The sequence below is a fragment of the Phoca vitulina genome, unplaced genomic scaffold (assembly GCF_004348235.1).
Source record: "Phoca vitulina isolate PV1807 unplaced genomic scaffold, GSC_HSeal_1.0 scaffold12, whole genome shotgun sequence".
Classification (NCBI taxonomy): domain Eukaryota; kingdom Metazoa; phylum Chordata; class Mammalia; order Carnivora; family Phocidae; genus Phoca; species Phoca vitulina.
In genome coordinates, this window is record NW_022589715.1 from 12097809 (window position 1) to 12123821 (window position 26013).

At 41.8% G+C, this 26013-nt stretch overlaps 1 protein-coding gene across 1 annotated transcript in view; it reads left to right on the forward strand.

Moving 5' to 3' along the window:
- The window catches only part of LOC116636094 (immunoglobulin kappa light chain-like), a 44456-nt gene extending 23571 nt beyond the window's left edge, over positions 1-20885 (forward strand). Inside the window, exons 3-4 of the mRNA XM_032410496.1 lie at positions 16539-16573; positions 20371-20885. Coding sequence (XP_032266387.1) covers positions 16539-16573; positions 20371-20705 — 370 coding nt within the window. The 3' untranslated portion in view covers positions 20706-20885. The remainder of the gene's footprint in view (positions 1-16538; positions 16574-20370) is intronic.
- Positions 20886-26013: the final 5128 nt, after the last annotated feature.

The following is a 26013-nucleotide window of genomic DNA, read 5'->3' on the forward strand; positions in this document are numbered from 1 at the left end:
AGCTATGTAACCACAACCATGTTCAAGACAGAGAACAGATCCATCGCCCTTAAAAGTGCCTTTGAGTCCCTCTGCAGGCAACCTCCCCTCTCTCCAGCCCTGGTCAACCACTGATCTGTTTTCTGATCCTCCAGTTTACGTCTTCCAGAATGTCATATAAGCAGAACCATACTTGTGCGCAGGCTTTCGAGTCTGGCTTCTTTCACTTAGTAGAAAGCATTGAGATTCCCCCAGCTTGTGTGTCATCAGTCGTCTATGCTTCTTACTCCTGAGTAAGATTCCACTATGGCTGTATTTTTGCTTGACGAGATAGATAGCCAGTAACGGACTATAGTCATAAGGTAGGTGTATACTTAACTTTATAGGAAACCGCCCAACAGTTTCCCAAAGTGTGTCCCCATCAGCAGTGTATGAGCATTCCAGTTGCTCAAGCCTGGTATTGTCACTTTACTGTCGATCTTCCCCGGTGAGGAATCTGTTCGAATTTTTGGCCAAGTTTTTATTGGCGTGTTTGTTTTCTTAATATTGACTGTGAGAGTTCTTTGTACGTTCTGCATTCAATTCTTCTCTCACATTCATGGTTTATGACTAGTTTCTCAGCGGGCAGCTTCTCTTTTCATTTTTGTACCTGTGTCTTTAGAAGAGCAGAAGTGTACTTTTACTGAAGTCCGATCTTGTTTTTTTCTTTTCTTTTTGGATCATTAAACACCTGTTTTAATCTTTATGGTTAGCATTGTTGTTTTATCTCAGTGTGGTTTCTGCCTTTTTATTCTTATTTTTCTAATGTCATTAGAGATTTTTAACTAAACCCAAATACTGTGGGGGAAGGAGCAAAGTATAAATAGACTAACTTGTGCACAAATTCTAGAGTCATCTTGACCTGCTGAGAAAGGAAACTAGCTCTTTAACATTGACCATCTAATTTTAGATTTCGTTACTTCATAAAAATGCTCATATTACAGGCCTTTTTAAAATAACAAAATTGGAGCCCCCACAAAATTAAGTAATTTGTCCACAATCACACAAGAAAGGATTCTAACCCAAGTTGGCCCAGTGACAGGGTCTGTATTATTTCTATAGATCATATTCCACAGCCTCTCCCTAAAATGATTTTAGATAACCTAAGTCAATTTAAGTTAAAATACAATGGTATTGGTTGAAGAATGTTGCTTAATTGTTATAGACAAAAAAATCTCTTAATCTTTCTATAGATAGAACTACACCAACTATAATGATGGTCTTTATGATATAATTTCTTTAATCAATGTCCAAAAGGGGCATCTGGGTGGCACAGTTGATTAAGCATCTGACTCTTGGTTTTGACTCAGGTCATGATCTCAGGGTTGTGAGACTGAGCCCCACGTCGGGCTCCATGCTCAGCACAGAGTCTGCTTGAGATTCTCTCTCCCTCTCCCTCTGCCCCTCCTGCTCGTGCTCTGTCTCTCTCCCTCTCTCTCTAAAATAAATAAATAAGTCTTTAAAAAAATCGAAGTCCAAAATCATTGGTAAAAGTGCATATATAAAATGTTTATATATATAATACATGTATGCTAAGAAAAAATATGTATGTTAAAAATACAGGTAGGCAGATGAGATGGAGAAATAGAGGTGGAAGTAGAGAAAAGGAAAGAGAGAGAGAGACAAAGAGACCAAATGTTTATACAGGGGTAATCATTTTACAGGGGTTGATTTTACCATTCTACCTAAATTCTCTATAGGACTTATAAATCACTTATTTTAAAAATCATTTATGACTGCTCTATACCTGCTTTTTTTTGCTCTTCTAATATTACCATGGCTTTTGGTCTAAAAGCAATACAATCTCACCTGGCTTGTAATACTAGAAAAATGTGTTACCTAGAAACCTCAATGATCCCTGCAAGACCCATTAGATAGATGAATGTAGGCTTGTTGGCTTATACAACACTGCCGTCTACTGGCAGAACTTCACCACTGCACCCTGACTTTACTGGGGTGAGTCAGACAGCAGTGACACTGTTCTTTTCTAATACTATTTTCATTTTTAATGTTTATAGAAATGGCCAACCGTATACAAAGACAGATACACCCCCTGCGCGCACGCGCGCGCACACACACACACACACACACACACACACACAGGAGTATTTTGAAGCCAATCCATCAAGAATTTTAGTACATTGCTAATTGATAAGGACTTTTAAAAATAACTATGATGCTATGGTACAGAATTAAAAGTAAGTCTCTAATATCATCTGATTCCCAGTTTTTATTCAAACTTCCTTGGTTGTCTCTAAACACTGTCATTACAGTAACTCTGCTTAAATCAAGGTCCACATAAATGTATGGTTAATTAAGTTCTATCAAAACCTCAAAAAAAAAAAAATCTCTGTGTTTTAAAAAATTTATCCAGGAAATAGTAAAGGAGGGCAAACCACCATTATTTAGAAATATAAATCATGTCATGGGACTAGGATAATCCTGATACCAAAATCAAAGACTCAACATAAAGAAAGGTAGAGACCAAACTCACTTATAATCCTCAATGCAAGAAAAATATTAGAAAGTTGTATCAGTTATAATTTCATCTGACCACCCATGGTGGGAATCTAACCAGAGAAGCCCGATGACATGAAGGGAGTGTTTTCTTCCACACAGAACCTGAGGTAGGGGTTCAGGGATAGAACTGCTGCCCCAGGACTCAGGTTCCTCTCCATCCTGTTCCCCACCCCCCTCCAAATTCTTATGTTGAAAACCTAATGCCCAAGGTGACCCTATTTGGAGGTGAGGCCTTTGGGTGTGTTTAGGTCATAAGGGCAGAGCCCTCAAGAATGGTATTAGTGCCCTTATAAGAGAAGAATCAGAGAACTCCCATCCCTTTTCCACCACATGAGGACACAGCGAAACAACATCCATGGAAGTAGGACCTCATCAGACACTGAATCCGCCGGCACCTTGACCTTAGACTTCCAAGCCTCCAGAACTGTGAGAACTACATTTCTGTTGTTGATAAACTGCCCGCCCCCGGGACGCCTGGGTGGCCAGTCGGTGAAGCGTCTGCCTTGGGCTCAGGTCATGATCCCAGGGTCCTGGGATCGAGCCCCGCATCGAGCTCCCTGCTCAGAGGGAAGCCTGCTTCTCCCTCCGCCTGAAGCTCCCCCTGCTTGTGCTTTCTCTCTCTCTTTCTGACAAATAAATAAATAAAATCTTAAAAAAAAAATAAATAAATAAACTGCCCGCCCCGTGTAGTGTGAGAGCAGCCCGAGGAAGAACGGACTAAGACAAAGGGGGAAGAGTGCCTTGTTGCTGTCCCAGGCTCCCTGTGTGCTCTCCACTAGCACTGGGGGATGGACATCCTTGTCACCTCACCACGCAGCAGGGATGAGAGTCCTGGCTCCCCACTAAGGCCTCTCAGACACCATCCCCACAGGCGGTCGGGCGCCTCCTTACAGCCTGGTGAGGGTAGCCAGCTGGGCTCCCCACTTGGCCTTCACTGGCATAGACAAAGGTGGGATCACAATCCCTTCTGTGACATTTGGCTGTCTCTGCGGCCATTGTCTAAATGTTTTGTTCTTCTAGGCTGCCCCTCTCCTAGTCCTTCTGTCGAGAGAGCCAGCATCCATCTATGTCCGTTTGTGTTGCTGGGTTGCAAACTGGTCCAGCACCTGGTCTGTGATTTACAAGACAAAAGGAAAAGCCAGGCAGTTTCCTGTCATTCTTCAGGTCCCACAGTCCCTTCATGGTCTCTCCACCTGTATGAGTGTCCCAGGGCCGCCACAACAAGCATCACATACGGGTCACTGGAACAACAGAAATGTCTCCTCTCAGAGTTCTGGACTTACTCGTTTTGATGCGGCTGTAAATGAGACTGTTTTTTTAATTTCTCTTTCTGACAGATCATTACGAGTGTATAGCAACACAACTGATTTTTGTATATTGATTTTGTTTCCTGCAACTTTACCAAATTCGCTTATTAGTTCTAAGAGTTTTTTGGTGGAGTCTTTAGGGTTTTCTACGTCTAAGACCATGTCATCTGCAAATAGAGACAATTTTACTTTTTCTTTTCCAATTAGGAAATTGGAATAAATCCCATTTGACCATGGTGCATGATGATTTTAATGCATTGTGGAATTCAGTTTACTAATATGTTGTTGAGGATTTTTGTATCTGTGTTCATCAGGGATATTGGCCTGTAATTTTCTTTTCTTGCAACGTCCTTGTCTGGTTTTGGCATTAGGGTAATGCTAGCCTCATAAAATGAGTATGAAAATATTCCCTCCTCTTCTATTTTTTGGAAGAGTTTGGAAAGACTGGGTATCAATCCTTCTTTAATTATGTGGTGGAATTCACCAGTGAATCCATCTGATCCTGGACATTTCTTTGTCAGTTCCATATGGTTTCTGACTCAAGAGTGTATGCACTTTTCTTCTTGGTCTATGCATCCAGTGCCTATTGCTATTTCCCTATAGATTATCCTTTGTGTTGATCTCCAGCACTTTCTTCCCTCTGCTTGAGCAGGGATAACCTAACTGGAGCGCATGGGCTCAGAGCACCACCTGCAAACCAGCTGGACAACCCCCTTTACTCCAACCATCTGTCCTGATGCCAACACTATGAGAAGGAGTCAAGTCCAAGTCCCATGGGAAGACATAATAATCAGCAGTAATCTCCCAGGCTAGAACAGAAAAGACCTGTCTAGAAGGAAGGACTTTCTATATTTATCATCTTCTTTCTGTGTGATTATTCCATGTAAGTCTCAATGCTACAATTTGTCTCCCACCTTAGTCACTGTCCTACTGCTCTGGAGATATAAATAGGCTGTGGCACCTTGTGGAATGAAGCTCACATGACACTGAGCAGGAGAGACTCCAAACCCATCTAGAGAATATTTCATAAGATATCTAGTCCTCCACCTTCTTCAGGGATCGATACATATCATCATATTTTTGTCATATCTCATGGGCTCACATTATGTTACTGCCATCTGTATAATACTGGACCGCTGCAATACCAGCCTGGAGTTTTTTAAAAAAAAAAGGGGGGGGGGAGGGAAGAAGGGAGGGAAGGAGTGAGGGAGGGAAAGAGGGAGGAAGGAAGGGGTGAAGGAAGGAAGGAAAAGACATTTGTTGATGAATCCATAAAAATTCTAATTTTTTTCCTAATTAAATTATATATCCAAGTAGCTTCAATGTGATATATTCTCAAGCACACATATTTATCAAATTCAATTCAAAAGAGCAATCATTGAATACTCACTATCAAGGCACAATGGAGAATACCGAACTACCTGGATGAGGTCACTTGCCTGAAGTTGTTCAGTCTCTAGCAGAAAGATTAGAATCTGATTACAAAATCCCATGAAACAAGGCAGGATGTGGGAAGTATGGTAAATCACATTACCAAAGTAATTGTGTGACCCACTTGGAGAGGTTGTGTTCACTCAATTTTCTCTCTCCTTAAATGGCCATGGACTCCTTGGCAGCAATGGAGAACTTTATTATGTATAAAGCTCCTCATCCCCAAAGCTTCCACATTAGTCTGGGTCCAGCCCAATTCAGTGGCAGTGATTCTGAGATTGATTTTTCTTTCATAATCAGTAGTCTTGCAATTCACGACGGAAGCCTTATGCTGAAGATGGTCTTTGTCAGCCTGTGTGTCTCAGGGACAGCATGAAAGAGAACCTACCCTCTGCTGTCAGAACTTTATACAAGTGAAAAATAAATTTCTAATACATTAAATTGTTCAAGCTTGGGAGCATATCCATTAGAGTAGCTATTATTGCTCTTAATTAATACACTCACCAGCCTGAAGATTATTCTTGCACCAACTGGAAGCATTCTGCAGATTGGCTGCATCAGCCCCATTTAGTGAAAATCACTGGACTGGTTCTTGGAAGGCAAAGGTTTAGACCCTGACTGTGTGCCTGCAACCTTAATATCATTAAAAGGGCACCTTGGTTTCCTCAGTTATAAAAGTCAAATAGTTAAGAGCTCTTTCCAGCTTTAAAAATGGTGTGTGGTATCCTGACTGAATCCTACAGCTGTTGTCATGCTGAAAAAAGAAACATATGTCCGTGTTGCAGTCTTTTACTGAATTTCAGAAAATGCATTAAAAAGTCCCCTCCGACTTGGACCAGATGGCAACTGTGCAAAGAATTTTCCTGGTCTGCAAATATTTTGTCAAGCGCCTCAGGAAATGTAATGGAGGTGCTTTAATTGGGAGGCAAGACATCCGGTTCTTCGGCCATCCCAGTCCTTCCCTACCTATGTAGCCTTGAGCGAATCATTTCCTGTCTAGAGACCCAGTTTTCTCCTGTTTGTTATGAATGGAGCTGGACACAGTTTGTCGCTTCCAGTTCCAACAGTCCATGACCTACAAAACCCCTCCAAGGAAGCAGAGTCTATTTTCTATTCATTCTAAAAGGTTTTCAGGGTCAGCTGTCATGAAGACAATCCCAGTTTAAGGCACCACCGTCAGTTTCCAGGGTTTCAGAAACTACCAAAGACTAGAGGGCGTCAGAGCAAAGAGAAAACCAATTCCCCTGACTCCTGAAAATCGTTGTTCATTTCATCCATTTATTCAATAAATATGTAAACGTGTCTGGATGCCAGACATTTGTTAGTCACTGAAAGCACAATGGTGAGTAAGAACTCATCTATAGTCAAAATATCATAATTCACCAGCTTTGGGTTCAAAATACATCAAAGGAACAGAGAACAATGGATGTTCCCTTTCCTAACTGCATCCCTGCCTCTTCTAAGAGCACACTGACCTCACCTCTTGAGGAATTTCTCCTTTCTGATTGGATACAGTCAGGTGAGAATGTCTTGGGGCGCCCTCTGTCCTAGCCCAGGGGTGAGCACCTGACTCAAGCGAGGCTTAACAATCTTCACTGCTCGCTGAATCTTGAAGAAATGGACACAGTAGACTGAAAGCATTTCATTCCATTTAGTAACAGCAACCTGACCAGACTGTTCCTACTATACGAACATTTGTGAGTGTGAACATAAATTAGAGGCTTGGAGGCACTGCTCTTCCAGTGACATTCATGATGTCAGGTATGATGTGACCCTCCCCGCCTCTCGGACTACCACCACCACCAGAGCCTCTCTCTCAGCCCCTACTGATCCCTGAGTCCCAAGGGACAGGCCCCTCCTTGAGTCCCAAGACCCACCCATCTCCTGTGCTGAGGCAAACTGGCAGTCAGCATACCCACTGCCTTGATCCCATGGCTCCCAGAAGATATTCACAAAAACAAATGAATCTGATATGAATATATTTCCACAGTCTAGGATCTTCAGTCTTACAATTGGTTGTTGTTATGTGTCACTTATCATGTTAGATTTTGTCCCTGGAAGTGCTCTTTCCTCTAATTCAGTGTTTCTGATATTACACATCGTTCCTCCTCCTGTCAGCACTTGCCTGACACGTCTTCCTCCTTTGCATTTGTTCTTCCAATCATTTTATGTATTTGTTTGAGCTGCATCTCATGTAAGCAGCGTATGGCTGGATGTGTGTGTTTTTATTCACTCTTCTTTGTCTTTCCATTGTGAAATTTTTCCATTTATATTTTTAAGGTGTAAGTTTTTAAAAAAATTAAGACAGTTATCATGCATATATATTATGAACACGTGTCAAAGATTTACTTATTAACGACAAAACCAGATGATAAAGCTGGTCCAAAGGAAGACAAATGTCTACATGTCTACACACACGCACACACACACACACACACCCCTTTCAATGCCAGAATAAGATCGCTAAATAAGATGTATAATTGGTTAATGTCTTACACAGCAATAAGACTATAAGCATTAGAGCTGTCTCCTCAGACAAAAATAATTTATCATTTTCATGACATCAGTTTTCTCTAGGTTAACATCCAACCTTTTGAAATCTAGTTTTTAATCAGTTGTAATTAGTCAGTTGTATTTAGAAAAGTAAAAAACCTTATTTCTCTAGGAAGTCAAATAACCGTAAAAGGATACGTAGTGTTAAAGAAATAATTACTCAAGACACTGGTTGAAGAAAAGTAAGGCAGACTTAGTTAGGACCATCAAGATAATGTGGAGGGACCCCTGCAATGAGGTTCTGCAGTGAAAGGGAGAGATTGGGCCCCACTCCAACACAAGGAGAAGTGGGACTTTATAGCCAGGTAGCAGGGTAGGGGTCAGTGGATGGAAAATGACTAAGAGAAAATACCCCGTTTAAGGGAGGATCTGGTTAAACTGACCTAACAGGATTCTTGCTGAAGGCAAGCCAGGGTAATCAGACATCACCTGGGGACAGTGAAGGCTGAGGAAGCCCATCAGATGTTGACTGCGATCAGCTATCAAGAAGAGGGATTCTGGTAAAACTGACTTAGCAGGATTCTTGCTAAAATTGGACAATGCAAAGATGAACACAAAATTCCGAGCCCACTTGAGAAGAGAGCTCAGAGGAGCCTGAGCAGAGTTTGGTCAAGGAGAGAATCTTTGTCAATAGTCATCTTTTTGCCTCATTTACGAATTCTGAGTAACTTAACAGCATTTATTATAGTTTGTGACTGTTCTATTTGGACTCAGTCTTTCCATCTTATTTTATATTTCTATTTATCTAATACTTTCTTTTTGATTTTTTTATTTCCTTTTCCTGAACTTTGATAGATTGGTTTAATTTTCTTTGTCCATTTTTCTTTTTCTAGTGGCCTGGAAGAATTTTTTATCCCATTGCTTTGGAATGCCTGTAACTTTATCCCTTTTTATTTCCATCACTATTCCCATGGCCTGAAGGGGGGTGCAAGCTCAGTGGAGGCCGCCCAGGGTGTTAGTCCCCCTTGGGCAGCGTACCCATCCCACCCCTAGACCCAGTCCCTGATAGCTCGGAAGTATGCGTTTTCCAGGGCTTTGTGAGGAAGACTAGTACTGGCTGTGTCAAGGACCCCTCCTATTTTTGCAATGGAATGGAATATTCTAGATTTTAGTGTCTCAAAATTTAAATCTTAAAAAAAAAATTAAATCTTTGTGGTTTTCTGCAAATGTCTTTTTTTCTAATAGGCCCCTTCATGATTCTCCAACCACAAAATTAATTTATTCTCATTTTTATATTTCTTCTGTCATTGCAAGGGGGATTTTGAGCAAGTGATGGACATATCCATTATATTTAACTTAAAAGTTCCATTATTCCTTATTTCAATAGGTTGGGTTTCCGTGTTGATATTTGTATGTGTTTGTTTTCCTATAGGCCTGACCTCTTCCCAATCCCCCTGTCTTGTTTGGAACTCTAGGTATCAGCCAGGATAATCAGGACACTGGGGGCAGGAGGGGGAGGGAGGATGATGGAGAAGGGAGTGATCTGTGCTTCCTCTTTCTTTTTTTTTTTTTAAGATTGTTTATTTGACAGAGAGAGAGTGAGCACCAGTAGGGGGAGCAGCAGACAGAGGGAGAAGCAGGCTGCTTGCTGAGCGGGGACCCCCCCCACCCCGATGCGGGGCTCGATCCCAGGACCCTGGGATCATGACCTGAGCCGAAAGCAGACGCTTAACGACTGAGCCACCCAGGTGCCCCTGTGCTTCCTCTTTCACCAGCACCAGACTAATAAGCCTTAAATGTATATGCTGATTAGAATGGGAGGGAAAGCCAAGAGCCAGCCTAGTTTAATCCCATTTATTTTTTAATTTTTAATTTAATTTCAATTTAATTAACATATACTGTATTATTAGTTTCAGAGGCAGAATTGAGTGATTCATCAGTTGCATAGAACACCCAGTGCTCATTACTTCAAGTGCCCTCCTTAATGTCCATCACCCAGTTCTCCCATCCCCCGCCCCCCTCCCCTCCAGCAACCCTCAGTTGTTCCCTGTAGTTAAGAGTCTCTTATGGTTTGCCTCCCTCTCTGTTTTCATCTTGTTTTATTTTTCCTTCCCTTCCCCTATGTTCATCTGTTTTGTTTCTTAAACTCCACATATGAGTGAAATCATACGGTATTTGTCTTTCTCTGACTGACTTATTTCACTTAGCATAATACCCTCTAGTTCCATCCATGTCATTGCAAATGGCAAGATTTCATTCTTTTTGATGGCTCAGTAATATTCCTGTGTGTGCGCGTGTGTGTGCGTGTGTGTGTGTGTATCTCACATCTTTATCCATTCATCTATTGATGGACATCTGGACTCTTTCCATAGTTTGGCTATTGTAGACATTGCTGCTATAAACACTGGGGTGCCCCTTCGGATCACTATGTTTGTATCCTTTGGATAAATATGTAGTAGTGCAATTGCTGGGTCACAGGGTAGCTCTATTTTTAACCTTTTGCGGAAGCTCCATACTGTTTTCCAGAGTGGCTGCACCCGTTTGCATTCCCACCAACAGTGTGAGGGGGTTCTCCTTTCTCTGCATCATGGTTAACATCTTTTGTTTCCTGAGTTGTTAATTTTAGCCATTCTGACTGGTATGAGATGGTATCTCATTGTGGTTTTGATCTGTATTTCCCTGATGCCAAGTGATGTTGAGAATTTTTTCATGTGTCTGTTGGCCATTTGTATGTCTTCTTTGGAGAAATGTCTGTTCATGTCTTCTGCCCATTTCTTGACTGGATTTTTTGTTTTTTGGGTATTGAGTTTGATAAGTTCTTTATGGATCTCAAAGGAGCCAGTTAAAGGAGGATCCAAGTTAAGATGATGGATTAAACACATACATTCCATCACAATACCTGCTTGTTAAAAAAAAATCTAAAATACAAAAAAGATTTTTAAGAATATTTTAAAGAAAGCAACACACAAGGACAGGAAGAATAGGGCAGGAGGCAAGAGCAGCACAATATTAGGTCAAGTGGTAACCAAGTGACCTACAGAGCTGAACAGAAGAGCTAATGGGAACAGAAAGCAGAGATCAGAATCCTTCGGGATGGGATCAGGATTATACATGTTGAAGGCATGAGGCAGTGTTGGACAGTGGGCAGTAAAGATCTGAGCCCAGGTCCTTACCCAGGATGAACAAGACTGGGTGGGGGGTGGGGGATAGGGGTACTCAGGGCTAGGTCCTGAGCCAGGAAGGAGAAGAGTAGAGTGCCCATGAGGGACCTGAAGATTTGACAACAGAGAAGAAAAAAAAGTATGAAGCATCAAGCCTGAATTCGTCAATTTCATAACTGTATCCAGAGCTAGCCCATTCACAGTAGTTGTCCATGATGTATTTCTCGGTGGTAGGAGGGGAGAGGACACAAGGCTAGGGTTAGATGCCAAGGGGACAAACAAAGGGGGGCAGGGAACTCCAGAGCAGAATTCAAGGGACTCATCACTTGTGTATAACCAACCAGAAACCGTAACACTTGATATGTAAATCTGGGTGGCTAAGCCTCTCCAAGGGTAATAAACCCCAGCACTGTTACTGTTTTCTCTTTCACTCTAGGAAGTCAGAGAATACCTGCAGCCTGAATGTCTTCTTGGAAACATGATGAGCATCTACATTTTCCAGAGTTGGTCCAAAATCTTGTGTCATGTTTATGGCACAAACACGTGCATATGTTTGGGCAAAGGACTTTGCTTCTCTCAGCACCTCTTTCTTCGGAGATGAGTGGAAACAGACACAGCTCCAAAGCCGCAAGGAAGCAGCAATTTCTCAAGTGACTTCCTCTGTCTCCCTTCCTCTCAGCTATGGGGCCAGCTTTACCCCTTAGGAATTCAGGACAGATGTCAGTTTGTGGCACTCCAGCTGAAAGACTGGCAATTGATCAAGTTCTAGGCACCACTGAATGTGGACTCCAGAATTTTGTCTTCACCTTGTGGGATATCAGCTTAAATCAAGTACAAATGACAGCCATTACAATCCTATGGAGGAGTCAAGCCGAAGTAAAAAGAATCACTGACCTTGGACTCTACTGTGATTGATGAGCTAGAAAAAATATTGAACCACAGACTTCAAGATGGATTATCAGACACAAATATTCCAGAGCCAGGTAAGTTTCCTTCCTCCTGGGGCGCCTGGGTGGCTCAGTCGTTAAGCGTCTGCCTTCGGCTCAGGTCATGATCCCAGGGTCCTGGGATCAAGCGCCATATCAGGCTCCCTGCTCCGAGGGAGGACTGCTTCTCCCTCTCCCACTCCCCCTGCTTGTGTTCCCTCTCTCGCTGTGTCTCTCTCTGTCAAATAAATAAATAAAATCTTAAACCAAAAAAAAAAGTTTCCTTTCTCCTCTCTCTCTCTCTCTCTTCCACAATTTAGAATTTATTCTAAGAATCTAACTTTGCTGCGGGCCAAATGGGAAACAGCTTCATTATGAGTTTGTTGGAATGCTCACACAAATTTTTATTTCCATCACTCTTATATACAAATCCAAGAACCTCTCAGACTAGTTTATTGGCACTTTGCCTTTCCTCAGTAAAATCAGTATTATCAAGGCCCATCATGGACATTTTGCAAATAGTACATCCTGACAGAACTTCACAGATGCTTCAAAGACAACCTTTGCCTTCGAATAATAAACCATACACATATTAAGGATCTCAACCATTTCTCAGTGATCCATGTTATGTTACATCAACACAGCCATTCTTATTGATCACTACTGTATGTGATCAATAAAATAGTTTTTGCCACAATGGTTCTTTTTTTTTAAAGATTTTATTTATTTATTTGACAGAGAAAGAGACACAGCGAGAGAGGGAACACAAGCAGGGCGAGTGGGAGAGGGAGAAGCAGACTTCCCACTGAGCAGGGAGCCCGATGCTCGATCTCAGGACCCTGGGATCATGACCTGAGCCAAAAGCAGACACTTAAGGACTGAGCCACCCAGGCGCCCCATTGCCACAATGGTTCTTATAACACTTTTTATTAGTAGCAAATACTCTCTTAGTACAATCATTCAGTTGTACTCTTCATATTTGATCCCAATTTCACATTATTCAATGAGGAACATAATGCCATGTCATCTTTATCATTCCCATTTTCCAGCCCCTACATCACCTCTACATCTCCTATGATTGTAAGAGTATCTCTTATGCAGAACCAGGAAAACAACCTTTTTTGCATTCTCAATCTAAAGATTATAGAAAAATGTTTAATTGACAAAGAAAACTCACGCATGTGTGTATATCATTTAAAACTGTATTTATACATTGTACATAAATACTGAGAATTCTAGTAGGCAAAGCCAGAGTTTACTCTTTAATAAAATTGATGCAGTCTTACTGATCTTGAAAACCACAAAATTAATGTATTCACCTATTTTTTTTAAAAATGAGATAATCTACAATATACAAAAGGGGAGAAAGTGTCACTGCTCTCCTCTTCCCAAACAACACACCTCTGTAAGCCCAGGAGATAACTAATGAGTACAGTTCATTGTATTTCCTTCAGGAATTACCCTGTATTTCTACCCATATATATCCATTACAATAGAATCAGAATATCATACAAAATATACCATTCCGTGGCCTATATTTTCATGATCACCTTCCATGTGACCATATAGAAACCTACTTCATCCTCTTATTTGTTGCTTAGTGTTCCATTGCAAAGCTCTAACATAATTAGTTTAACCAAATTCCCATTGATGAAGATTTCAGTTATTTTCCATTTCTTCAACTTTTAAACAACATTTCAATGAGCAGTCTTGTATACACATTTGAGCACACTCGTCTACTCATTTCCAAGCCTAGGACAGTCTACGGAGTTTCTTTTTCCTTCCCCCACCCCAGGGTTTTCTGCCATGCATGCTGCTTCCATTGGGTGACTCTACTCCCAGGGCCAACGAAGTGCATGAGCTCTGAGTTCCAATCCCAGCTCTGCCACTCACTGCTATGGTGAAGTTACTTAAGTCTCAGCACTCAACTTTCCTCATTTACAGAATAGGGAAAATATCAGTTTCTAGTTCCTAGATTTAGGGGGATAATTAAATGTGATGATTCATGTACAATCAATGTCTGATACTTTGTAAGTGCTCAATTAATGTCAAGTACAATGACTGGTATTGCTTGTATCTCTGCAGAGACAATCACTCTATCCTCTTTAGGATCTATGTTGACTATGTCCTCAGTCAACTATTTTGCACACTAAATGTCCACTTGCCAGTTTCTCTCTTCTCTCTACCTCCAAGATTCCTCTCTTTCCTCATCATCTGGGGAGATCCACTGCTGATTTTGCTATTAAAGACAATAGCAAAGGAAACAAGGAAACCTACCTATGATTTCTCTTGTAAAACTTAGTATTGCAGTGGTCAGTATTAGTCCTTGATCTATTATAACTTATTAGCTCTGGTCCATTTTTGATTTTCAACTATTCATTGTTAGGTGTTTTTTTATTTCTTCATTCTGTAAATGTTTGTTGAACATTTGCCAAGTAAAGATAAGGACTGATCCTTCCAAATACAAGACAATGAAACATCAACTTACAATCCAGCAGGGTAGAAAGAATCTGAGAGCAGGTAAGAACAATTAGGCGTTCTAGATCTGCCTCTGTGCTCTGTAAAGTGGAGTCACTTGCTAGGGGATAATCCAAGAGAAGGTCTCTGGAGTTGAGTTTTGAAAGAATTCATTGTTCACAAGCTAACACAGGTGAGCAAAGGTGTTTCCAAGCAGAGAGTTTTGTTGTTGTTGTTGTTTTTAAGATTTTATTTATTTATTTGACAGAGAGAGAGAGAGAGAGTTAGAGCAGGAACACAAGCAGGGGGAGTGGGAGAGGGAGAAGCAGGCCCCCCGCAGAGCAGGGAGGCCAATGCGGGGCGATCCCAGGGCCCTGGGATCATGACCTGAGCCGAAGGCAGACGCTTAATGCCTGAGCCACCCAGGCGCCCCCAGAGAGAGAGTTTTATAAGAGCTGGAAGCCACAGAAGAGCTGTAAGGAATTGAGGATGGTGAGAGGAATGTTATGTTGAGGGGGGATGGAAGGTTAAGAGGGAAACAAGACTGCAGTAAGTGGAGCTGCACTTAAAATGAGATCTTCAGTGTCCTTGATGGGGTTACTGTGGAAACACCATGGCATGCCATGATTCCCTGACAGCTCCAAAGACAGCATGCACTTGGTTCAGCTCATTGAACATGATGGACAACAGATGACCAACTAAGTAAAGTCTACTTTCTACTCTATTGATCTTTGTTTTAGGGGCACCTGGGTGGCTCAGTCAGTTGGGTCTCTGGCTCTTGATTTCAGCTCAGGTCATGGTCTCAGAGTCTTGAGGTCGTGGGATCAAGCCCCATGCCAGGCTCTGCACTCCTAGCTCAGCACAAGGTCCTCCATCTCCCTCCACTTCTGCCCCTCTCCCCAGCCCCAACCTGGCTCATGCTCTCGTTCTAAATAAATAAGTAAAATCTCTATTGATCCTTTAGTTTCATGTGTCATCTGTAGCTTCATGCCAAAATACCTTTCAAAGTAAAACATGGGCCTTGATCTGGTATACATTTAGTCTACCTTTTTTGAAACAACATCATGGCAGAGGAGAGGTTCAAATAGGAAAATGTTCTTTATTTATTCTTAACTGAGAGAAACTAGGATCCCATAATTACACTGAATGAGGTTTATCATCTGCAACAGCTCCCCCACCCCCAGGAGAAAGCATAAAAAAGTGCAATTTTTATTTTTATTTTTAATAATAAACCATACACATATTAAGGATCTCAACCATTTCTCAGTGATCTATGTTATGTTACATCAACACAGCCATTCTTATTGATCACTACTGTATGTGATCAATAAAATAGTTTTTGCCACAATGGTTCTTTTTTTTTAAAGATTTTATTTATTTATTTGACAGAGAAAGAGACACAGTGAGAGAGGGAACACAAGCAGGGGGAGTGGGAGAGGGAGAAGCAGACTTCCCGCTGAGCAGGGAGCCCCATGTGGGGCTCGATCCCAGGACCCTGGGACCATGACCTGGGCCAAAGGCAAACGCTTAAGTACTGAGCCACCCAGGCGCCCAAGAGCGCAATTTTTAAAACTTGTTTTCTTTGTAATTTCCTTTCAGCCCACTTTCCAATCAATCAATCAATCAATAAGAAACAGTCCAGATATGGTAGATTGCTGAAGAAAGGGACCATCAGGCCATAGACATAAATAAATATATCCTCTTCCAGGATTTTAGATCTCACCTAAGGAAACATTCTCTGTCAGGGAAGGCCTAGGCTTTGCATACCTGCTGGGAAAAGAGTGAAGCTTCAGCAGCCGACCCAGGGCTTGGTTCCCCTTCCGTGAGAAGGGTTTTTGTACAGTGACACAATGGAGAGCTGTCACTGTGGTGGACGTTCGGCGCAGGAACCAAGGTGGAAATCAAACGTGAGTAAAATCCAGACCTTCCTTCCTCAGTTGTCTGTTTCTTACGGTCCCCGTGCCTGTGACGGGATCTATAGAAGCAGATGTTTTGAAACCAGGCTCTGACATCCTCTGGGACAAAGATAAAATCTGTAAACAAACTGAAAAATTGGTTGCACGTTTTCCATGAAGAACAAAATTCAGTCAATGAGTGAGATAAACTCGTCTAAGTGACAGTTTCAGAAATGTACTGGCAAGCATAAAGGAGAGCCTTGCTCGACTGTCAGAAAAGGAAACTCAGTTTTTGTATAGGAGGGAAGTTAGGAGGAATTACTGTGTGTACACGTTCGGCCAGGGGACCAAGCTGGAGATAAAACGTAAGTATTTTTTTCAACCAATTCTTCACTGTTTCTAATTGGTTTGCTGCTTTTTCCCCCCCGCCTTTTCATGTGTTCTAATTAGTTACATGTCAGGGATAAAACAAATTTCATTCCCAGATTAGGTACAGAGGAGGGAAAATTGTTCCACTGGAGGCTGGCTGAGGGCTAATTTTTAAGATTTCCAAATCAAAATAGGGTAATGGGAGAGAGAGGCTTGCTACCTTTTCAGGGAGGGTTTTTGTAGAGATGGAGGTTAAGGGAAATCACTGTGGTTCACTTTCGGCCAAGGGACCACACTGGAGATCAAACGTAAGTACATTTTTGCTCAATTCTTTGTGAGGTTTTTGTCCTGTTGTATCATTTGTTCAAGTTTGTGACATTTTGGTAAAATGAGCCGTTGCTGGTGACCCAAAAGTAAATAGCAGAAAACAGCCAACTTTACAGCTAAGCAAACAAATTGTTGAGTTTGTGATGAGAATAGGCTTTGTGGGAGGGAATGGGAGACGAATAGCTGGATTTTTCTCTGAATTGGCCTTTCTTCTGTGATTGGCGTCAGAAGAAGGTTTTTGTTAAGGGGTAAGTGTCAGAGCCCTCACTGTGGCTCACGTTCAGCCAGGGGACCAAGGTGGAGCTCAAACGTAAGTACACTTTTCTAGTCCTTTTTCTTGTCGAGTTGTGAAATTTGGGGCTTTTCATGTGTGGGATGTGAGTTGAGGTCAATTCCGAAGAGAATGGGATTCTTCCGAAAATCAGATGAGTAAGGTACTGAAAATCAGTTTGTCTCAAGGAAGAGCGAAGAGAGCTAGTTAGTTGACATGGCATCTAAATTGCCAGATTTTCTCTGTATCCGTCAATCTACTGAGCTTAGAGGTTTTTGCTGAGGGGAAAGTAATTAAACTAATACAGTGGGCCACCTTTGGCCCAGGGACACGTCTGGAGATTAAACGTAAGTAATTTTTCTCTATTGCTTGTTGAAATGTGGTTCTAAATGCCAGTACTGACTTTTAGAGGCTTAAGGTTGAATTCTGTGCAGATGAGTACATGAGACTATTTCACATTTATCACCAATTTCCAAAGTTAAACTCAGCTGCAAAAATGGATTTGTAGACAAAAAGATTAATTTAATCTAAATTGCAAGATTCAAAAGGAAAAAATTAGTATAGTATGAAAAAGAAACTTTGGAGCTCAAGAGAAAAAGCAAACTAATTTTTATTGAGTTTTGCCAAATGTTATATTGATTTTTGCTCATTATGTATGATACAGAAATTTCTTAGTCTACTTTCTCTCCTCTGACAAATTATTTTATAAGATAACAATTTAAATCAATAGAATGCATGAAAAGTCAGTAAGGAGTTAGAAAAGTATACTTGTTTGCTGTGTAAGAGATACAGTTTAATTGAGAACCAGCAGCAATGTCATCTTTAGAGTCTAAAATGAGTGCTAAACTGTCAATATTCAGAAATTCTACAGAGATTCTAGATCTTGAGAGATACTGCCTTTTTAAAAATCCAATTTCTACACTAGACTAACTGCGAAATGATTTCTTATCATATATGGTGAAAAGATGGTTGTCGCCAAAACCTCCATTTTTAAGAAATTCATTTAAATGAAGCAAAATAAAATAACTGCATGTTTTAAATGCCCACGGACTTGTAGGAAAATACTAAATAGTTTAGTGAGTGTGTTCTTGTATTTCCCTGGTTATTACTCGGCCATTTTTTTATACCGCCAAAGAGGCCACGGCATGGCTTGCGTGGTCTGTAGGCCTCATGGCGGTCTTTCGTCATGACTGAATGACTTTCGTGACCTGGCCACAGAGTCCGTGTGGCAGTGCGCCTAACAGCTAGAGGCCACGGCCTGTTCCACTCTGCTGTGGCGGCTTTTCCAACACAGTGGTACAAGTCATGGCGCTAACAGAAAAGAACAGAAATGTGGCAGGCGCTGAGCTAATGTGGAAAAAACAGGGAGAAGTCTGATTTATCAGAGATTTCAGAACTAAAATTCACACTTATTAGTATATCCCCTTAATGAAAATTTTTTTATAAAAAACTTAAAGCTACTTTTTTTCAATGACATGAAACCATTTCAATCTCCTCCCATCAAATGTATTTAAATAACAAAAGCGCAATCTAAAAGAAAGAAATATATGTAACTCCTTCAGGGTAAAGTCCCAACCAGCGAAAATCTAATTTAAGGCCATCTGGCCACTCCGGTTTTGATCAATCAACTTTCTACTGAGTTCACATTAAACACCATTAGAGAAAAGATAAATTTGTGACATGTTTTTGATTTTCAAAAATGTAATGGCTTGGGGAGGATTATAGTTCAGCTGTACAAAATATCTCATCATAGACAAATGCCATTAATAAAAACTTAATAACAGCGTATTTTCCAATACCTTCCTTCTGTGATAGAAAATTTTTAATCTGGGTATTTTAATCCCCTACCTTCTAAAATAGTTTAGTAATTTTTTGTTGTTTACTTCAGCTGATTTCAAGAGTGATGCGTAAGAACGATTATTTTTGGTATGCAACAATTAAAAAGGACTATTTTAGGGCTGTTTTAAAACTCTGAAAACTCTTTTAGAGCTATTTAAACTATGTAAGTGTTTTAAACTATTTTAAAACTATATTAGAGCCTTTTAAAAATTCTTTTACAAATTTTAAACTCCATTAAAAGCTAATAAAATGTCCTATAAGAATTTCCATATCAAATGTACTAATTGTTTAATATTTTAATGCAGGATAGATATTTTAAAGGTGTCAAGGATTTACCCAGATAGGAGTATCTTTATAGAATATGTCCCTCCTTTTTTTCTAGAATTCTTATTATTTTGCTGCCAAAGCTATTTTATAAAATTCTCTGAAAAAAATTAGTAATGAAGGTTCCAAGAGAAAAAAAAAAAAATCAAAACATAAGAAGTTCAGTATCTTATGTTGAACTGCTTGGTTAATGGAGGTTAACTTTATAAAAACCTGTTCACTTATCTGCAGTGTTCTTCCAGCAAAGGCTTCCTGATGTGTTACTGTAGCTCTTGCCCTCTGAGCAGAGGGCCTGAATGCCCACAGCGGGGATTTCCAGGAGGCCATCTGGCAGGTGCTCAGGGTCAGAACCGAAGCTAGCCAGTTCCTCGTAGGCAGGTGGCCAAAGTTACAGTTGGCCCTCCTGGTCTGGTCTGTTATCGCCCCACATGATGACAACCTTCAGCCCAGGGCTCTGTCTTCCTTCGAGGCCTTTGTGAGAGGTGGGAGAGTTGCCAGCCTGATCACAGAGGGTGACAGGGCCGCACCCCAACCCAGGCACAGACTCAGGGCTTGGAGCCACCCTACAGGGTGGGTCTGGCCCTAACACACTCAAAGAAAACCCAGGAAGGACGAGGCAGCCTGCTATCATTGCACACAGTTCTGGGAGAGGCATGGGGGAAATCATCTGTGTAAGGGGCGGGGGGCCAAGACCTGGTCTCGCTTCTCAACTCTGAGGGGCTCAGATGAAATGGCCTTTGTGTCTTTGCCTGAACCACTCATGTTTACTGCAGGAGGCAGTAAAGTGAGGTCAGAAAAGCAAAAAGTCCTTAAAATGGCTGCAAAGATTCAAATGAAACAATTTAAAACTTTCTTAAGAGGTAAGAGCTAGAGAAAAACTCAAGATGGTAGACACGATATTTCTCCCTCATTGCTACACAGGATAAGCTGCTCTGTCTGTCCCTCCGGGCTCTGGGACTGCCCACAAACAATATACCTAAGTGGAGAACTTCCCTGTTACTTAGAGACCATTCTCTGTGCTTCCTTCATCAGGGAATGATGCCAAGCCAACCGTCTTTTTGTTCCCACCGTCTCCGGACCAGTTAAACACGGGCAGTGCCTCTGTCGTGTGCATGCTGAATAGCTTCTATCCCAAAGACGCCCAAGTCCAGTGGAAAGTGGATGGGGCTATCCGAAACACAGGCATCCAGCAAAGTGTCACAGAACAGAACAGCAAGGACAGCACCTACAGCCTCAGCAGCACCCTGACGATGTCCAGTACAGAGTACCAAAGTCATGAGAACTACTCCTGCGAGGTCACTCACAAGAGCCTGTCCTCCGCCCTTGTCAAGAGCTTCCAAAGAAGCGAGTGCCTGACAGTGGCCTAGCAGGCCCCCCACCTGCCCCTCAGTCCCAGGCTCCCTGCCTCCCCCCGTCAGGCCTCTGGCCCTTTCCCCATCAGAGACCCACCCCTGTTGCAGGCCCTTCTCCCCACCTTACTGCCTCCCCTTCTTTGGCTTTAATCATGCTAATAATATTTGGGGGAAAATGAATAAATAAAGTCACTCTTTGCACCTGTGATTTCCCTCTTCTTCCTGATTTAATGGTTGTTATACATTGTTTTTCTCCAATTACCCAGCTTATCTTCTTTTTTTTTTTTTAATATTTTTATTTATTTATTTGAGAGAGAGAATGAGAGAGAGAGAGCATGAGAGGGGGGAGGGTCAGAGGGAGAAGCAGACTTCCTGCCGAGCAGGGAGCCCGATGTGGGACTTGATCCCGGGACTCCAGGATCATGACCTGAGCCGAAGGCTGAGCCACCCAGGCGTCCCTACCCAGCTTATCTTCTAAGGAACTAAATATTGAGTTGCTATGAAATACACCATCATTTATAAAAATCCTCATCCCCCATTCTACCCTACCCTACAGTCCTCTCTCTACAAGACACTCCTCTGTGAAAGCCATAAACCACCTGTCTTCATATCCCACTCCCCTGGCCTATGGCATAAAAGGCCTGCTTCCTCATTTTACCCTCCTCCATAGGCCCTCTGCGGCCTTTTAAGGGTGACACAGGGGAGTGGGGGGATGGGTTAGCCTGGTGATGGGTATTAAGGAGGGCATGTCAAATGATAGTCACATATCTTTTGATCCAGTTGAACTTACCAGGAGAATTTACCGAAAGCAAATTTTTCAAAAGAAAGAAACATCTATCAAGAGTCATTCACTGTAACATTACATAAAATCACAAGACCATGAAAATGATCTAAATGAACAAAGAATAAGGAAATGTTAAAGTCCATTATGGCCCTTCAACTTAATGGAGTATGATGTATCTATCTGCCAAAGACCACACTGAGCGCTTTACAGAAACTTAATTTAAGTCTCATTACACTGCAAAGTTAAAAATGTTAATTAAAATGTTGGGCAAGTTCTAGAAAGCTGAGAGAGATTCATACAGTATAACCTAGCAATCTTACTCCTAGATGACTGTGTCTCTGTCCACCAAAAAACCTGTGTAAAAAGTTTCAGAGCTGCTCATTTATAAAAGCCAAATACAAGAAATAATCCACATGCCTACCAATAATAGAATGGGCCACTAAGTTGTAGTATGTTTACACACTGAAATACTATTACAGAAGGAGAATTTTAAAATTATTACTATGCCCACTGGCATAGATGAATCCCAAAAACATGACAGTAAGCAAAAGAATAGAGCAGAGGACCACAGGGGAAGGGAGGGAAAACTGAATAGGAAGAAATCAGAGAGGGAGAAAAACCATGAGAGACTCTGGACTCTGGGAAACAAACTGAGGGTTGCAGAAGGGAGGGGGATGGGGGATGGGGTAACCGGGTGATGGGTATTAAGGAGGGCACATGTTGGGATGAGCACTGGGTGTTATACGCAAGTAATGAATCGTTGAACACTACAACAAAAACTTATGATGTACTATATGCTGGCAAACTGAACATAATAAAAAATAATTAAATAAATAAATAAATAAGCAAAAGAAACCAAACACAAAAGATATATTCTAGGGGTGTCTGGGTGGCTCAGTCGGTTAAGTGTCTGCCTTCGGCTCAGGTCATGATCCCAGGGTCCTGGGATCGAGCCCCGTATCAGGGCTCCTTGCTCAGCAGGGAGCCTGCTTCTCCCTCTGCCTGCTGCTCCCCCTGCTTGTGCTCTTTCTCTCTCTCAATCTATCAAATAAAATCTTAAAAAAAAAAAAGATTTTTTTTTTTAATTTCAGGGTTTTTTTTTATTATGTTATGTTAGTCACCATACAGTACATCATTAGTTTTTGATGTAGTGATCCACGATTCATTGTTTTTGTATAATACCCAGTGCTCCATGCAGTACATGCCCTCCTTAATACCCATCACCAGGCTAACCCATCCCCCACTCCCCTCCCCTCTAAAACCCTCAGTTTGTTTCCCAGAGTCCATAGTCTCTCATGGTTGGTCTCCCCCTCTGATTCCCCTTCATTTTTCCCTTCCTTCTCCTAATGTCCTCCATGCTATTCCTTATGTTCCACAAATAACTGAAACCATATAATTGACTTTCTCTACTTGACTTATTTCACTTAGCATAATCTCCTCCAGTTCCATCCATGTTGATGCAAAAGTTGGGTAGTCAACCTTTCTGATGGCTGAGTAATATTCCATTGTATATATGGACCACATCTTCTTTATCCATTCACCTGTTGAAGGGCATCTCGGCTCTTTCCACAGTTTGGCTATTGCGGACATTGCTGCTATGAACATTGGGGTACACGTGGCCCTTCTTTTCACTACATCTGTATCTTTGGGGTAAATACCCAGGAGTGCAATTGCTGGGTCATAGGGTAGCTCTATTTTTAACTTTTTGAGGAACCTCCACACTGTTTTCCAAAGTGGCTGTACCAACTTGCATTCCCACCAACAGTGTAAGAGGGTTCCCCTTTCTCCACAACCTCTCCAACATTTGTTGTTTCTTTCTCTGTCCATTTTTGCCATTCTAACTGGTGTAAGGTGGTATCTCAGTGTGGTTTTGATTCGGATTTCCCTGATGGCTAATGATGATGCACATTTTTTCTTGTGTCTGTTAGCCATTTGTATGTCTTAAAAAGATATATTCTATATATATTTTCATTTATATAAAGTTCAAAACCAGTTAAAAATACAATTAGAAATTGGGATGGGGATTACTTTTGAGTGTGGGGTGAGGTAGTGCCTAGCAGGAGACTGGATGGGAAGGGGCTTCTGGAGTTTTGCTAAGTAAGTGCCAAAGTGTGCCACTTTGTGGAAATTTGTCAAGCTGTACAATTATAATCTGTGCACTGTTCTGTGTGTGTGTGTGTATATATATATATAACTTCAAAATAAGTTCACATCAAGAAATATCTTACACTCAATTTACAGAGAAGAGAGGCTAAAGGCAGGGCCCCACAGCTGGTCAGTGTGGGGCCTGGGATCAAATCCCCACCTGCGTGCTCTCTGGAAACCTACACAATTCTGCCTTCCAGTGCTCATGGCGCTGCACAGAACAAAGGGTCAAACACGCCATCTTCCTGAGGTCTCTTCTCTTTTCATCTTCCCAGAAGGTGCCATTCAGCCTGGGAACCTGTGCTGGGGGGTAGGAGGATGAGGGCTGTTATAAAAGTGAACAAGGTGGGACCTAATGTTTTAGTAAACTAAATGGGTGGTCAGAGTGGCCACTGGAGGACCTGAAGCTGAATCTGAAAGACAGAAGCCAGGGGCTCTGTGCTCTCTCCCCACTGGGTGAGCACAGGCGAGTTAGCACTAGGGTTCAAATCAGCCGTCACCATGAGTCTGGCCAGATGCAGTGGACAAATTATTACACTGTTTTCCCACAGCATTGTTTATCTATAATTGCCTGGGAAAACATGCTCACAAGTCATAACAGAAAGTTACTTGACTTTCGTGCCTCAGTTTTCTCATCTGAAGGTCTTAGTTGTAAGACTCTTGTAAAAATTAAATGAAATAATTCAAATGAAGTGCTAAACACCCAGCCTAGTGTATACCAAGGGAGGTGCAAGCATTAGTCACCATCATAAGAGTAGCTCCATTTGGCTACCATTTGATTTCTTTCAAGGGGCTCCTTCAACTTATTCTCCAGTCATAATTCTTTTAACCCCAAAGACTTCCCTTTCCCCAACTGGAGTGCTTTAATACCTTTGTTGAAAATCAACTGACTACAAAGTTGGGTCTATTTCTAAGATCTCAATTCCATTCCATGATCTACTGTCCCTCCATCCTTATACCAGTAGACACTGTCTTGATTACAGAAGCTTTAGGAGCTCCCTTTTTGGATGTGCTAAGTCTGAGATGCATATCAGACAACCAAGCAGAGATGATAGGTAGACAACTGGATATAAGACCCTGTAATGTGGAAGAGAGAGGTCAGTACTAGAGGCATAAATGTAGTGTCATCACCATACAGATGATGTTAAAAGTCTCTCACAGACTGTGAGACAATACCTAAAGCAAGCAAGCAGGGATAGAGAAATTCAAGCACTGAGCTGGGAGGCACTCCAACATTAAGAACTTGGTGAGATGAGGAAGAACCAGAAAAGAAGACTGAAAAGGATTGGCCAAAGAAGGAGGAAAATCAGGAGAGTGGTGTGTCCTGGAATCCAAGAGAGGAAATGTTACAAGGAGGAGAAATTGATCAGTTGTCAACTGTGTCAATTGGAACAAAAATGGACCTCTGGATTTAGAGATGTGGGGGTCGTTAGTGAACTCGATAAAAGCAGCGTCTATAGAACGGGAGAGGTAAAATTCTGATCAGAATGGGTTCAAAAGAAAATGGGAGGAAAGAAATTGGAGACAGTGTGCATGGCTAATTCTTTGGAGGAAAGAGTTGGGGAAAGGCAGCATCTGGAAGGAGAAGAGAAATGACAGCCTTTATGAATGCTAATGCAAATAATCCAGTACAGAGGAAAATATGGTGCTGCAGGAGAGACAAGAGAAAAATGCCGGAGCGATGTCCTTGAGTAGGTGAGACAGGGTGGGTGGAGCACAGGGGAGGCGCACCCCTTGCTGGGAACATGGATGGTTCACCCAGGGACAGAGGAGAAGGGAATGTCTATGCGCACTAACAGAGAGGTCCTCAAACATGCTGGGAAGTGTTCATGGCTTCTCCAATAAATGTGTAGAATTTAGATTGTGGAGGTTTAGCAATTCAGGAAGACTTTGTAGACTGAAGTACACAAGTAAAGTCTCTGGGCAGGGGAAGCTAAGAGAAGATGGAGAAGAGTGAAGTTCACAAGGGAGTCAGTCCCCTTACCATCTGCCACTTCCTCTCCCCTAGGCTCCACATGCCAACTCATTCCCCGAATTCTTAGAGACCATTGACATGGTAAAGACCCCCACAGACACCTCCTGTCTCTCCCCTTAGCTCCTCTCAGCCTTTTTACCCCTCCATTTACCTACCAATCTCTTCTCAGGATTTGAATAGCTCTTACTATCCCTACTGTGTGGTTACTTATCTCTTAAGAGAAGATTCTACCTCCTAACTCTGGAACCTTCTGTATCCCTGAAGCCAGCAAGATTCACTGCATAGAGGAAGAAAAGGGATGATGGTGAGGACAGGGGCAATGGAGCAGGGGAAGCAGATGAGAGGAGGGTACTGCCATTTGCTAGTACCGTCACCTGTATGACGACCTTGATTCTCACCCCACACACTGAGGTATTTAT